Here is a 14,890-nt window from a genome sequence, read left to right as displayed (position 1 = left end):
CTAACAAGAAACAAAAACCACACGCTTAATTAAGTATGTTGTGATAGTTTTAATGATAAACATTCTGAACTTTTGGTTATAATTTTTGTTACTTTAATGGTTGAGTAATTTGTTATCTTTTGAAAAGTTATTTTTTATCACTTTCTTTTATGTATTCTTTTTACACTTTAAGTGTTTATCTCAAAAAATCAGAATGACTTTAGACAGTTATAATGTCAATTATCCTCGGTTCCTTCAAAACTATAATTCACGAATCTCTATGTTTCAACAAGATATATCTGATTTAGATAAACTCGAAGTTGAAAAGAAAATGATCAATGAGTCATTAGAACAATCCATTTCTGATAATTTTTTACAAGTTGACGTTAATAACAATTCAATAATTGTTAAAGGAAAGTGTGATCTTAATGATATCATGTTATTAATTCATCTAAGAGGAAATAAAAAATCAACATACACTGAAAAGATAAGAAATCCTATATTTTCATTCATATTTACTATTCCATTTGGTTATTATGAAGTTAAAGTAATTGAAGCTAAAACTATGAGAGTTATTCTTGGAAAAAGTAATGTTTTTGTTGGAAATTCAGTTCCATTCACTTTTGTTTTAAAAGAGAATGGGTTTTTGATTCAATTTAGTGATAGAGGTAATGGATTTATAGGAATATTGCCAGAAGACAACAATGAACTTAATTTTAAAGGTATTCAATTGTTTACAATAACCAATGGAACAAAAACATTTTTTGCAAGTTGTAGTACTATACCTCAACGAGGTGAAATACGTTATTATTCCTCTACTTGTCATCAAATTAAAGAACATACTCCTTATTTATCTTATCAACCATTTTCATTTATCAATTAATTTATTTATTATTCTTTGAAATATATTTTATTAGATAAGAAAACAATCAATATAAAATATCATCGGGATCTTCTGGTTTATATATTGATATAATTGATGAATTAACACTTTCGGATGATTGTAAAATATCTGAAAGTAACGTATAAATTTCATCATCATTTTTGTTACTTCCTTCTTCTTCCATTTTCTTTTCAGGTACAAGCAATGAATCTTCACACATTTGATGTACTCTATCAGATGGAAGTGGTTTATTAACTTCACTATATAAATGATAAGAAATAAGAATATACACAAATAACAATAATAACAAACGCTGCAAGAACAGATAATTTTTGTTGAATTTTGTTTTGGACTTTTCTATAATAAATTGCTTTTTCAATTTTATCCAGTAATTCTGGATTTTCTAAAAACTTAATGTATAACATGTGTTTAAGTTGATATTTATGTCTTAAAAAAATATCATATCTAATAGAATCATCTTGAATAAAATTAAAATAATTATCAAAAGATTCTTTAGTAATAAATGAGTTAACAATATCATTAATAAAGAGAGAAATACGTTTAATGTGTTGTTGAGCTTTTTCCATAGAATATTTTTAGTTTTTATTTTTTTTTATTTTTATTTTTTTAATAATTTTAGATTGTTACTTTTTATATAAAAAAGAAAAAGATATTTTTCTAAACATTAAAATAATTTAAGAATTAATACCTTTTTCATTCTTTGAAAATTTACCATTTAAACTTAAAATCAAGAACTTATAATTATAAAATGTCAATTTCTAACACAGTTTTATTTGCTTTTACAGATTCTGCATCAGTTACTAATAACGAATTTTACTGGAATTCAGTTAATAATTTATACCAAGATTTAGTTGCAAAGTATGGAGTTGATAATGTTAAAATAATAGCTTATAGTGATAATTACATTGAAATAGATAGAATTCAATTAAATGGAATGATTCAAAGAAAAAGAGGAGATTGTGGAGGATATTGTATGACTAATATTTCTCGTTATATTCATAATAATTCTTTTAAAGATGATTTAGTTATTGTAACTGATGGACAAGGAACATCTGTAGAACAAGCTAAACTTGAAATGCAACAACATGGTAAAATTCATAGTTCAAACGTTTACATAATTGGAGAAAATGGAAATAGTGATGTTGTAGCACCATTTATTATTCAAAGTGGAAGTAAAGTATATTCAGTAACAAGTGAAGGTACTAAACTAATAATTGAAACTGAAGAAGATGAACGAAGCACATTTTTAGGAATAGAAAAGATGACAGTTAAAGAATTTTTAGAGAATTTTGACAGAATATATAATTATATTACCAAACCTTATTTATTTGGACATGCAAATTTAGATAAAACACGTACTATGTATAATAATGAAAGTATTAAAAATATTCTTATGAAAGAAAAGTCTCGATTAGTTTATGAATATGGTCAAATGAATAAAGGAAATTCTGAAAAAATCTTAATTCAATGTATTAATGAAGCTGATTTTATTACAGCAACTAGAGAAATAGATAATATCGTTAAAAAATATTATGACTCAGTTAATTCATCTTCTCAAGAATTAACAATTGAAGAAAGGATTGATAAACTGATTGAACTTTGTGGAGTTAATAAAGTTAATAGATTTAATAAACAAGGAATTCGTTCTAATAGAGATAAAAGGGCTAAACAAGTAAAGAATGCAAATCTTGATACAGTCACTGATGAGGGAATTGAAGAAACTTCAAAAATTATTATGAAAGAATTAATTGAATGTCCGTTAAATGGAGAAGAAGATGTACCTGTATTATTAGTTACTGGTTCTAAATTATTAAATGGAATTGCAAAGAATGTAATAAATGAAATTATTAGTTGTCCATTTAATCTTATTAATTATCCAGCAATTAAACAAAGTGTTATTAGCTCATTAGGGGGATTTGTTAGCTTAAAGTCAGTGAAAGAAACCCAATTATTAGAATCTACATTAACAGGAAAACCAGTCATTGGAGCTATTATATTATCAACTCAAAAACAATGTTTAGAAATTACAAAAAGTACAATTGCTCGTATGTTTACTGATGGAAAATTACTTGGAGCACCAAGTTCATATCTTATTGCAATTTATGAAATTATTAAAAATATTTCAGAATATGAAAATATTTTATTAACATTAAAAAAAGTAATTATTCAAATGTTACAAAATAGTCAATCAAATGCTAGTATGAGTGGAAATGTATCACAAATTTGTATACCATTAAGAGCAGATGTTTCTCTTTGGTTTATTGCACATTCATGTTTATCAAAGATACCACCAGCAAATAATCCATTTATTTTGCATTTAAATCATATGCCAGTAATTTTTGATGTATTAGAAATGTTAGAATATCCAATTAATGAAAAAGTTAGAAAGCATTATGTTCATTTTGTTATTGTCCAAACTCTTCACAGAATGAAATTTATCAATTCAGATACAGCAAATTGTTTCATGAAAGCATTATATCAAAAAGCTATTTTTATTAATAAAAATAAAGTCCGTGATGAAGTAAAAACTAAAGAATATTATCTCCCATTTGTATTTGTTGATGGTAAAGCAGATCAAGAACAAATAGATTTTGCATTATCTTTATTAAACCCAATATTTAAGAAAGTTTCAGTAGAAGAAGTTATTACATTAAATAGTTTTGCACATGAAAAATGGAAAGTTGAAAAAACTGACTTACCAATTGATCTTATAGAAAAACATCCACAAATAGAAGAAAATTGGAACGAAATGAGTATTGATGAAATAAAAGAATATGATGAAAAGATGAAAAGGAGATTTATAAAAAAATATGGTTTTGAACCAACAAGAGATGAATTTTTATTATTCTTGAGTAGACGAGTTCAAAAAGGAACAATTCCAAATATCTAAGTAAGGTCAATATTTTTTCTTTATGGTTTTTATTTTTCATAAAAAAAAATTACTGATATTTCTGTTATTCTTTCAAAAACTTAATATTTATATGAAAAGTTTAACTCCAAAAGAACGTCAAGATAAACTTGTAAAATCTACTTTTGAAAGAAAAGGTGTTATTCTTGAGGTAAATGGGAGGTGGAGATTCGAACTTCATCGTGGAGTTATATATGAAGGAATGATTGGAATTTATCTTGGGAAAAATGACTCTGAAAAGAAAATTCCAATTACGTTAGACTCCTTACTAATAAAACCATTTCATGTATATATGGAATACCTCTTAGGAAGGAGTGTTTGTATCAAAAAAGAAGGACTAATGAAGGCAGTTTTTGTTTCTTGTTCATTAATCAAATTTGGAGTTTCTATTGAAAATGCATTAGAATATGGAATAAAACATTTTGCTGTTAATAATACTCATGAAGATGAAACAAAAAATAAAAAAATCCTTGCCTCTGGAATTGTTCAATGCATAACTCGAGAGACATTGAATTCTATGATGTTGTTTAATTCAAAACAAGATGCTGAAGTATTTCGTAGTTCAGTTGAAGTATCTCCATTAGACGATGTTATTTATTCATTTTCTGAATGGTTAGAATTACCACCACGTAATTCAGCTCGTTCAAAACATTCAAATTCAACAATTATCAGTTCATCAAAGGTAAAAGATATAGATGAATCTCATTCTCAATCACCTCATAATGTAAAGTCATCCCCATCTGATAAAGCTGATAATGATAAAATAGTTTCACAGAAATCATCTAAAGAAGTTAAAACACGCTTACATGAATCATTTACTGAAACAACAACTCCACGAACTTCTAGTTTTGAAAAATCACCTGAAAAGTGTAATGAGAAAACTGATTTATCAAAACAAACAGAGAAATTAGATAGGATTGAAAAAATTATTAAAACATCAAAAGAGAAAGTAAGAAACTTTTCAAACTCTTTTATGGTATCGGATAGTGCACCATCCACTCCTAGGGTTGAACATGAAATTAAACGAACGAAAAATAGTAATAGAGAAACCTCATTAAAATCATTAAGTGTAACACCACCTCTATATAGTTATGAAGATCAAATGAAAGATTCTGAAGAAGATGAACAAAAGAAACAAAAGAAAGCATTAAAATTATGTCGTATGAGTATTAGTAATTTAGAAAACCAAAAATTTAGTAAATCAATGAGAAAAACAAAAAAGTTTGATTTAAGTGATGAATATCAAAATAAGGTATATGAATTAAATGAAGAACAAGAAAAATCTCTACTAAAAATTCAATCATTTTCTCGTTCACACCTCATAAGAAAGAAATATAACTTTAATAAAATTAAAATAAGAAAAGCAGCTATTTATGAATTATATGAAACTGAAGTAAGTTTATTAACTAAAATGAAATTAATGGAAGAAAATTTTATGCATCCATTAATGGCACTTGGAGTAAGTAGTAATATTATTAATAAAATATTTCTTACACTTCCTCAATGTATTCAGTCATCTACAATTTTTGTTGATGAATTGAAAAAAAGGATTCTACCGTTTCATGCAGATACATGTATTGGAGATTTATTAAGTTTATTAATTACATATATTACTCCATATCTTTCATTTACCACTGATTATAATATTGCATTAAATACTTGGAAGTCTCAACAAAAAAATCCTAACTTTCAAAAAGTTGTTAAACTAGCATCTACTTCAGAAAATTTGAAAATAGAACCATTAGACTTATTATTAGTTCAACCAGTTCAAAGAATTATGAGATACCCAATGTTAATTAAAGAAGTTATTAAACAAACACCACATAATCATCCAGATTATCCATATTTAAAGAAAGCACTTAAAGAATATCATTTCTTCTGTACATTAGCTAATGAGAGATCAAAGATGAGAGATGCATTAGCTGATCTTGCAAATGAATTAAATATGGATAATTTATTTGTGAAAAACAGATATTTAATTTGGTCATGTTCAGTAATTAATAAAAAGAAAACAAAACTTCATGTATTTAATGATATGATTATTCTTGTTCAAAAACAAGGAAGATCAGATAAATGGATTATTATTGATACTTTACCAATTGCAAATGATGTTGATGTTAGTTTATCTCAAAAAACAATTACTTTAAAAAAATATGGAAGGTCAATACCATTAGTTGTAGAATTAGAAGATATACAACAAGCCAAACATGTTCTTAGTTCAATAAGTTCTATTATACGAGATGAGTGTTATAATCTTCAAGATGATAGAGCGTGGTTAGATTTTTTAGACCGAAGTGTTCTTAATTGATAATTTTTAATACAAAGAAAAACTTTATGTTCCTTTATAAAAAAAAAAATAAATGAAATAAAAAAAGTCAATTAAAAAAAATCTTTTTATTTCTTTTGAAGAGCAATACTTGCATCAACGATTTGTTTAATCAAATCTTCCATCTTTGAAATTTCTGTAGTAAGATGTTTTCTATCAATTTCTAACTTTTCAATACGATCTTGTGTTGTTTTAATATTTTCATTGAGCATTTTCTTTGCTTCATCAAATGAATATTCCATCATAACATTTGCCTAATTACATTAAATAATGAATATTAATTAAATAGAATTTGATAAATAAAAAACAAACTCCAATCCATAAATTGACAGTTTTTGGTTTATTAATAGTAACTGGTAAATATAATCCATTAGAAATTTCGAATTTTGTTTTAACTTGATCATTAGTTTTTTCTTCAAGTAAAATAACGTATTTTAAAGTTGATTGTGTTTCATCAACTTTCTCTATTAAAGTTGTTTTTCTTTGTGAAACAACATCAAGGAAAAATTTTAGATTTTTGTAAGTATCTTCAATTGATCGTATTGCTTGTTCCATTCCACCTTTTTCTTGAACATATTTTTTAACATCAGGCTATTTTATTGATTTTTGTATTTTGATTTATTAAAATTTTTAAAACAAACAATAACTGGACAACAGATACTACTTGGAGCAATTTCAACGACTTTTGCCATCTGTTTTTGAATTTTTAGTCCACCTTTAATTTATTTTTCTTTTTCTTTAATTTTGTTTTAGTTTTTTTAATTAAATAATTTATAATATGCTTTATAACATAATTTATAATAGAAATTATAATTGTTTATTGGTTTTATTTATTTTTCTTAAAATTGAAGAATTTAAAAACAAAAAAATGAAATAAAATAAAATAATAGTTTAAATTTTAAAAACTTATTACAAATAAATTTCATTTATGAACATTACTACTACTATTCTTGATGAAGAAAAAAGTCTGATTAATGAATATCCACCTGAACTTTCACAAGATCCATATCTCATTGTTGGATTAATTGGAAGTGAATATTTACCTCAAGGAATAAAACAGAATTTATTTAAAGAAGAAGGTAATAATGGAGAAAGAAAAATTGTTCCATACGTTACAAAGAAAGAATATTTACCATTAAGAAAACAACAAAAAAGAGATGATATTTATGAATTTCTTCAACCAGATCAAACATTTGTTCGTGCTGAATGGTTAAATAAAGTTAGACATAATACACCAAGTGTTATTGTAATGTTTGAGACATCAGAGACATTGTTTAGTCCAGATCATGATGTTGTACCACAAATAGAAATGATTAGAAATGATTTATTAACAAGACAAATTAAATTAGTTATAGTAATTATTACACATTCACCACAAGTAATTGTTACATCTGATAGTTTTAATTCTTTTAGAAAAAGAACAGAATTAGATGGAATATATTTTTTTAATTTAAGTGATATAAAGAATTCAATGATATCATTAACAAATGTTATTAAAGAATTATCAAAACAACATTATAATGAAATAGAATCTATTTTAAAAAATAAAGCTCAAATTACAAAATTACCTTGGAAAGCAGCAATTTCATATTTTAAAGCTGCTTTTATTTCTGAAGTTAAGGAAAATAAAAATGAAAATATAAAAATATCAATTAAATTATATTCAAAAGCTTATGATTCTGCTGTTGAATTATTAAAAGTTGAAGAACAAAGATTTTATAAATCTTCAAATGTTCTTGCAACAAAAGAGTTTATTAGTTGGATAATGTTTAGATTGTTTCATTTATTTGAAAAATTAAATCAATTTAAAGAAATGGTAGAATTTTTTAATAGATTTATTAAAACATGTTTAAAATATATTGGAATTGATGAATTTTTAAGTACACATTATTATTGGATTGCAAAACAATATCAATTATTAGCATTAATTTATGAAAGAAGTAAAATAAATGAAAATGATTCAATATATTATTCATTTTCATCATCTGTTTATATGTCACAAGCTTATTATACAAATAAAAAATTATTTTATTCAAATTTAATTCCTGAATTTTCTAAATATTTACCTTCAAAATGTAATCCAGAATATCTCTTTGGTTATGCTTTAAAACAACATTTTTATACTTTATTTAAAATTCATGACTCTTTAAAACATAAAAAAATTTTAATTTATATTACTAAAAAAATTACATTATTACTTCTTAATAAACCTTCTTTAAAAGATAATAGAATTCAATGGTGGAATGATGATACTATTCTTAAAGTATTTAATGAAATTAAATTTCCTCAAAATGGTTTGTATTATTTTATTGATTCATTATTTTCTTTATTCGATCAATGGAAAAAATTTGATCAAACTTTACCATTTGAATTAAAAGATGAAAATGCTAATAATAATACTTTTATTATTGATATTTTAAATACTCTTAACCAAACGGAAATTCCTTTAAATAAACATATCATTAAAACCCCTTTACTTTCTTGTTTTGTTTCTTTTGCAACTCCTTGTTGTATTATTGGTGAATCAACTTCAATTAATTTAGATATTATTAATCGTTTACCTTCATTACCATTATATAGAATTGAAGTACTTTGCGATGATAATAATTATTCTATTAATTTACCTTCTCATTCAGTTAAACTACCTCAAAAATTAAATGGAAATTTAAAGATTTCAATTCCTTTTATTCCTAAAAGACTTGGAAATGTTAATATACAACAAATAAATATTTATTTATCCGATAAAAAACCTTTATTAATAACAAAAACTGAAAATGAATTAAAAAATAGTAAAGACTCTATTCTTAAATTTTTTGAAATTCAAAGAATTATTCCTGATTTTAAACCATTAACTCATCTTCATGTCATTCAAAGAAGTCCTTCAATTAAATTATCAATTGAAACTGTTACTCCTGCTATAGTTGGTGAAAAATTACCCATTATTATTGACATATTAAATGAAGAACATTATACACTAACAAATGTAATGTTATCAACTAAAAATGATGATGTTATTCTTACATCAGATACATGTTCAGATGAACCAAAGAAAGTTATATCATTTCCAAATATTGGAGTTAATCAAAAAACAAACAACATCTCTTATCTACAATTTAGTAAAACAGGAAGAATTTCTGTTATTATTATTATACATTATTCTGGTATTAATAAAGTAATGAGTATTGACAAAGAAGTTATTTTTGATGTTCATAAACCATTTAGTCATCGATATGAATTTATTTCAAAAGAAGGATCTCCTGATATTCTTCATTTCTCATTAAATAATAAATGTAAAATCCCATTAGTAATTGATAAAGTACTAGCTCCAACAGTCCTTCCAATGACTATTCATCCTACAATATTAGACACTCATTATCCTTGTGAATTTTGTTGTATTCCACCTCATGTATCAACCATTAATATTATTATTTTCTGGCATCGTTTACACTTATTTAATGGAGAAATAATAGAAGGAATAACATCATTTGATATTATGAAAATAACTGAAAATTATGAACAACAAATGTCATCAACAAACCAAATTGACTTACTTGAAACAGTTGAAAAAAATTATTCACAACCATCAATTATGCAATTTCATTAAAATACAAGGATGAAAATTAGACTAAACTATAATTTAATAAAAAAAAGAATAATTAAGTATGTTCATTGTAATAGTTCATTCAATAACTCTTTTTGTTGTTGATTTGTTTGTTCCCAAATTGGTTCAATTAATGCACTATTATTTTGGAACCATAATTTAAGTTGTTCTGTAACTAAGTCTTTTGTTACAGAACGAATTTGATTTGAATCTTTAGAAGCTAAACAATTAATAAGAATTAAAAGAGTTTTTGTAATTGTTTCATTTGTTAATGGAATAAGTTGAGAACTACATAATGAGATAAGGTGATGAGGAATAAATCAAAAAAAAAACAAACTGAGCAAAAATAGTAAAAAGAAAAGAAAGAATGTCATCTGGATATGAGTCTATGGGAAGAAAAGAAAACCATGACAATACAATTTCTTTGTTAAATGCTTGAAGATTATAACAAATGCATTTACCAAGAGTCATTACAGAAGTGTTGTATAACATTTCACTTTCTTCTTTTAGTCCTAAACCAATTTTAATAATATCTAATATTTGCTGAAGATAAGGTTGAATACATGGAACTTGAACAAGAAGTAAAATATTTTCCATACATTGATTAAGAATTTCAACATCTTTTGTTGATGCCAATTTAATAATAATTCCCATAATATTTTCAATAAATGAAGTTTGGTTAGCAAATAAAATAACAGTTGAGAAAATTGAAGCAACAAACCCAATGACTTTTAAAGAAACACCATTTGTTGTAAGTGAAGCTTTTAGTATTGGTAATAAAATGTTTTGGAATTCTTCAAGGAAAAATTGAAGCATAGATGTTGCTAATGTTTGTAATAATGAACGATAATTAAAACAAAAAGTACCTTCTTCATCATTTTCTTCATCAGAATCTTCATCTTTTGGATTATTATCATTTATTTCTGATTGTTGAATATAATTGACAAGTAATCTCTTTAATACTTCAAATATTGAATTTATTTGTTGTTTTCCTAAAGGAATTCTATTAGCCTCAATAATATGTTGTAGTCCAAGTATTTGTTCACTAATAACTTCAATATCTGTTTCATTTGTTAAATTTTGAATAATAGCATTAATAATTTCTGAACAATAATGAGTTAATGCATTCATTGCATGTTGTACATCTCCTGTTTCTTTTTCCTTACCACTAATAAATGAACCAATTAAACTGACTGAACATCTTACAGCAGCAATCCTAACTCTTTGATACGCTTTTAATCCAATTAAAGGAATAACGCTAGAAAGACATTGTTCAACATAAGGGAAGAAAATATTTTTAAGACTATTTGATAAATCAGCAATAGAAATTATAGCATTAACTTTTTCTTCTGCTTCTTCAATATAAACATTCAGTACTTCATCACCACAATAAACTTTTTGGGTTTCATAATATTCATATTGTGAAACAATATTTAAATTTACACGTTTTAAAATAATTGGTATCATTATTGGTAACATTGGAGCACATTGGTCTTTTAATAAATCAGCTAAACGAGTAAATGATGTTTCTATATATCCAAACAATGGATCAGATATTTCAAGATTAGGAATATTCATTACTCTTTTAATTTCATTTATAATAATTTGAGTACATGATCCAATATATTTATCGTTTAATTTAGTTGCAATGATAGATATCATTTCAATAATTCTTCCTTTAACTTCAAATAAATCAGTGTAATCAGAAGTTTTTTCTAATACACGTTGTAATATTGGAATAATTTGTACAAAAAAATCATCTACACCAACTTTCATTTTTACAATAATGTTAGATAAAGAACATAATGCTTCAGCAACAACTCCAGGATCATCACTTTCAATTAAAGGTGCAATCACTTTAATAAAGTTATTTAAATATGGAGAGAGTTGTTGTAATGTTAACGATGAAATTAGAGAAGTTGCAAGGTCACATGCTTTTGATTGGTTTCGAGGAATTTCATCAGCAATTCCAGTACCAATAATTTGTAAGACGCCATCAGCAATATTTTCTTGGGTATTTGGGTATAATTTAAATATTCTATTACTAAATATGAGAACTTGATTTCTTACTCTTGGGTTTTTATCTCTTGAAAGTGGAAAGACTAAACGACAAAGGTCTATAGCTGCTTTTGATATAGAACTCTTTTTTGAATTGATTGCTGCATTTAATGCAGTTAAAAATGCTAGCCTTTGTTTCCAGTCATTTGAGTTTAATAAAGATCTGTGTTGAATAAGGAAATTAACAAAATTTGATGCACCAATCATGTGAGTAATTCGTTCAATAACTTCTTCTGCCTGAAAATAATAAGGACTATCTTCAAGTTCATCTTCATTAGTATACCATTCTTGTATATCATCAACATCACAAAGCCATTTCATTAAAGTTTCGAAAGTATATTTTTGAAGGTCTTGAGCATTTTTCATTTCTTTATAATAAATTTCAAAGATAGTAACCACTAATTCCATTGCAATATTATGGACATCTGTATCATAATATTCATCTTCATCTACATTACAAATATCTAAAGCAAGTTTTATTGTTGTTGGAATGAATTGGACTAATTGAGGTATATAAACATTAAATACTTGTTGTTCAATTTCAAATACATAAACCCATAAACTATAAAAGGAAGTATCTTTGATAATTGTAAGAGTTACTTGATGAAGTACTGGATATAATGGAATTGCTTTATCAAGAAACATATTATTATCGTTGGCATATTGTATTAATTCTTTAATAATACTCATTGCATTAGACATGAGGTCACCATCATTAGAATTAATTGTTTGATTAATTATATTAACAATAACATCAAATACATTTTTCATATCGTTTGGTGGTATTGAAACAATTATCTTTTCCAATAAATTTAAAGTGTAATTTCGATGTTCTCTATCTCCTTGAATATACATATGAAATATTGAAGGTAAAAATTGAGGAAATGGGATAGAATTAGTAATACAAATATTATACATTTTTTCAAATACATTAACATATTGATGTAAAACATTATTTATATTTTCATTTGCCATTTTATCTAACAATTTGGTATTTAATGAATCTCTATAACTAGGTGATAACCTCAGATACAATGTGTTATTCGACTCAAACATTTTACTAGCAAATAATGACATAACCATTTGACGGATACCAGGGTCATTATTATTCATTTGTATCACATGTATTGTACAAAAATTTTCTGGGTTTGATTTTAATGACTCATACATACCATATGCATGTTGGTATTCTTCAAAATCTTTAGGTTCTCTTTTTATTGGTCCTCTACGAAGAACTTGAAATATTTTAAGACTGAACTGTGCAAGATCCATTGTATGAATTTTCATAGTTTTTTCATAGTTTAATTTTTTTATGATAATTAATTTTATTATTAAATTGGTTTATTATTTCTTTTTGTTTTTCATTATCAAACAAATTGTTTAGATTTTTCCATTTTCGTTTTTTATAACAATAATACTGTTTCATATTTTGTCAATGAAGAATCAGACTTGAATAACAAACCTTCAAAACTCTTGCGTTGAGTGATTTGAGATAAACCAAAAAAAAAGTAATTCAACAAAGAAAAGAATTAGAAGAAACAGTTTTGATTATTTTAGTTAATGATAAAATAAAACAAGAAAATTAATGATAACTCTTGAAATACCAACTAGAATTAAAAAAAAATTATATGAATTATATAAAAAATTCAATACTCAACAAACACAGAAAACTGAAACAGTAATATAAATAAATTCGAATTTTTTAAAATGTTTTTTTATAGTTTGAATAAATGTTGAATCTAACAGATTCAATTTTCTAATTTGAAAAATTGAATTTAAACAACTTCCACTGAAAAGTTCTAAACTCAAATAGAACTTATGAACTAGAAATAAGATTCATAAAACATAATGGAAGGAATAGTTTCACACCATAAATCATCTAAAAAAAAAGTATCCTCTTCTAAAATGACACTTAGTAAACCATTTCTATTTGGTGTAAAACATTATAAAGATTTTTATGCCATACAACAAGGAGTTTTAATTGCATTAGCAAATCAATGTTTTGGAATAACATTAAAAAAGCCAAGAAAGAATGCTAAATTAACACAAGTGTTTCCAAGAGTAAAAACATTACATTTAAAAGATGAAAATGTAGAAATTATTGATTTTACTAATATGGTTTGTCATCCTTTATTTGAAAAACACTGTGAAGATGTAAAAAAAATACAAACAGCTCAAAGAAGATTTGAAAAAAATAAAAAGGTATTTATGCAAAATTTATTGATAGATATCTTATTGGAATTTGGATTTTTCTTTGATTCTAAAATGGCACGTCATAGTCAAAAAACATTTAGATTAGAACGTATTCAAAGAGTATTTTATAATGGAATTGAAATTCTCAATCTTGATAATTTCATTTCCAAAGGAAATAAAGTAAATGACTATCTTTGTGGGTTGTTTTCAAGTGATATCCAAATTACTTTACAACGCAATGACCCTTCATTATTATCTGTTTTTGGCATTTCAATTAATTAAAAGGAATTTCATGTTTTCTCTTAATTTTTAAATGACTTTAAACAAATAAACATTTTTAATAATTAAAAATTAAAAAAACAATTTATAAATTTCCTTCTTAAAAACTACCTAGAAAAAAAAAACAAAAACTATTTAACGTTTTTTGTTAGAAAAAATAATTCGAATTAAAACAACGGGTTGTTTTTATTAAAGTTAAATTGAAAAGTTATCAGGCATTTCATTTTTCTCTCTTACCTGTTCCTACCAAATTCATTTTTTTATTTCTTTTTTATTTTCTGAACTTTTCCTGGAATTGATAATAAAACCTTTTATTTCTTATTCTATACTTCTCTTTACTAACAAAAAAAAAGATAAAAGAAGTTACCAATTGTATATATTATCATTGATACTCCAATTTTTGTATCACTAAATCCTAAATATAACTTTTTTAAGAGTGACTTTACCTAAAACATCTTCTAATTAAAAAATCTTCTATAAAATTCGAGTTGTAGTCGAGTGAATTTCGAGTGAATTTCAGATAGTTTTCTTTTATGCTAACTATAAATAATTCAAAATTGTTTCAATCTAATTAATTAATGTCTACGTCTGTAAATCCTCCCTCTAACCCAGGTGTTGAAATGCAATTACTTACTGATGGAT

The 14,890-nt window shown here is 24.7% G+C and overlaps 8 protein-coding genes across 8 annotated transcripts; 5 read left to right on the top strand and 3 right to left on the bottom strand.

The window, feature by feature from the left end:
* Positions 1 to 193: 193 nt before the first annotated feature.
* On the top strand, positions 194 to 862 carry ENU1_010160 (hypothetical protein; the record flags this gene model as incomplete). The annotated part of the gene is made up of 1 exon (XM_008856655.1): positions 194 to 862. The coding sequence occupies one exon, from the start codon at positions 194 to 196 to the stop codon at positions 860 to 862; it is 669 nt and encodes a 222-aa protein (XP_008854877.1).
* Positions 863 to 908: 46 nt separating this feature from the next.
* On the bottom strand, positions 909 to 1,449 carry ENU1_010150 (hypothetical protein; the record flags this gene model as incomplete). Its single annotated transcript, XM_008856654.1, has 2 exons — positions 909 to 1,122; positions 1,175 to 1,449. 2 exons carry the CDS (start codon positions 1,447 to 1,449, stop codon positions 909 to 911), a joined length of 489 nt encoding a protein of 162 aa, XP_008854876.1.
* Positions 1,450 to 1,631: 182 nt separating this feature from the next.
* Positions 1,632 to 3,773, top strand: ENU1_010140 (hypothetical protein; the record flags this gene model as incomplete). Its single annotated transcript, XM_008856653.1, has 1 exon — positions 1,632 to 3,773. The coding sequence occupies one exon, from the start codon at positions 1,632 to 1,634 to the stop codon at positions 3,771 to 3,773; it is 2,142 nt and encodes a 713-aa protein (XP_008854875.1).
* A 91-nt stretch (positions 3,774 to 3,864) lies between these two features.
* On the top strand, positions 3,865 to 6,099 carry ENU1_010130 (Rho guanine nucleotide exchange factor, putative; the record flags this gene model as incomplete). Its single annotated transcript, XM_008856652.1, has 1 exon — positions 3,865 to 6,099. The coding sequence occupies one exon, from the start codon at positions 3,865 to 3,867 to the stop codon at positions 6,097 to 6,099; it is 2,235 nt and encodes a 744-aa protein (XP_008854874.1).
* An 86-nt stretch (positions 6,100 to 6,185) lies between these two features.
* On the bottom strand, positions 6,186 to 6,809 carry ENU1_010120 (prefoldin subunit 3, putative; the record flags this gene model as incomplete). Its single annotated transcript, XM_008856651.1, has 3 exons — positions 6,186 to 6,371; positions 6,430 to 6,708; positions 6,759 to 6,809. 3 exons carry the CDS (start codon positions 6,807 to 6,809, stop codon positions 6,186 to 6,188), a joined length of 516 nt encoding a protein of 171 aa, XP_008854873.1.
* A 236-nt stretch (positions 6,810 to 7,045) lies between these two features.
* Positions 7,046 to 9,721, top strand: ENU1_010110 (hypothetical protein; the record flags this gene model as incomplete). Its single annotated transcript, XM_008856650.1, has 1 exon — positions 7,046 to 9,721. One exon carries the CDS (start codon positions 7,046 to 7,048, stop codon positions 9,719 to 9,721), a length of 2,676 nt encoding a protein of 891 aa, XP_008854872.1.
* Positions 9,722 to 9,783: 62 nt separating this feature from the next.
* On the bottom strand, positions 9,784 to 13,048 carry ENU1_010100 (importin beta-3 family protein; the record flags this gene model as incomplete). The annotated part of the gene is made up of 2 exons (XM_008856649.1): positions 9,784 to 10,006; positions 10,056 to 13,048. 2 exons carry the CDS (start codon positions 13,046 to 13,048, stop codon positions 9,784 to 9,786), a joined length of 3,216 nt encoding a protein of 1,071 aa, XP_008854871.1.
* Positions 13,049 to 13,624: 576 nt separating this feature from the next.
* Positions 13,625 to 14,251, top strand: ENU1_010090 (hypothetical protein; the record flags this gene model as incomplete). The annotated part of the gene is made up of 1 exon (XM_008856648.1): positions 13,625 to 14,251. The coding sequence occupies one exon, from the start codon at positions 13,625 to 13,627 to the stop codon at positions 14,249 to 14,251; it is 627 nt and encodes a 208-aa protein (XP_008854870.1).
* Between the last annotated feature and the right edge of the window lie 639 nt (positions 14,252 to 14,890).

This window comes from Entamoeba nuttalli (assembly GCF_000257125.1).
Source record: "Entamoeba nuttalli P19 unplaced genomic scaffold asmbl_2124, whole genome shotgun sequence".
Classification (NCBI taxonomy): domain Eukaryota; phylum Evosea; order Mastigamoebida; family Endamoebidae; genus Entamoeba; species Entamoeba nuttalli.
Note: the sequence above shows the minus strand (reverse complement) of the source record. Positions and strands in the feature narration are given on the sequence as shown.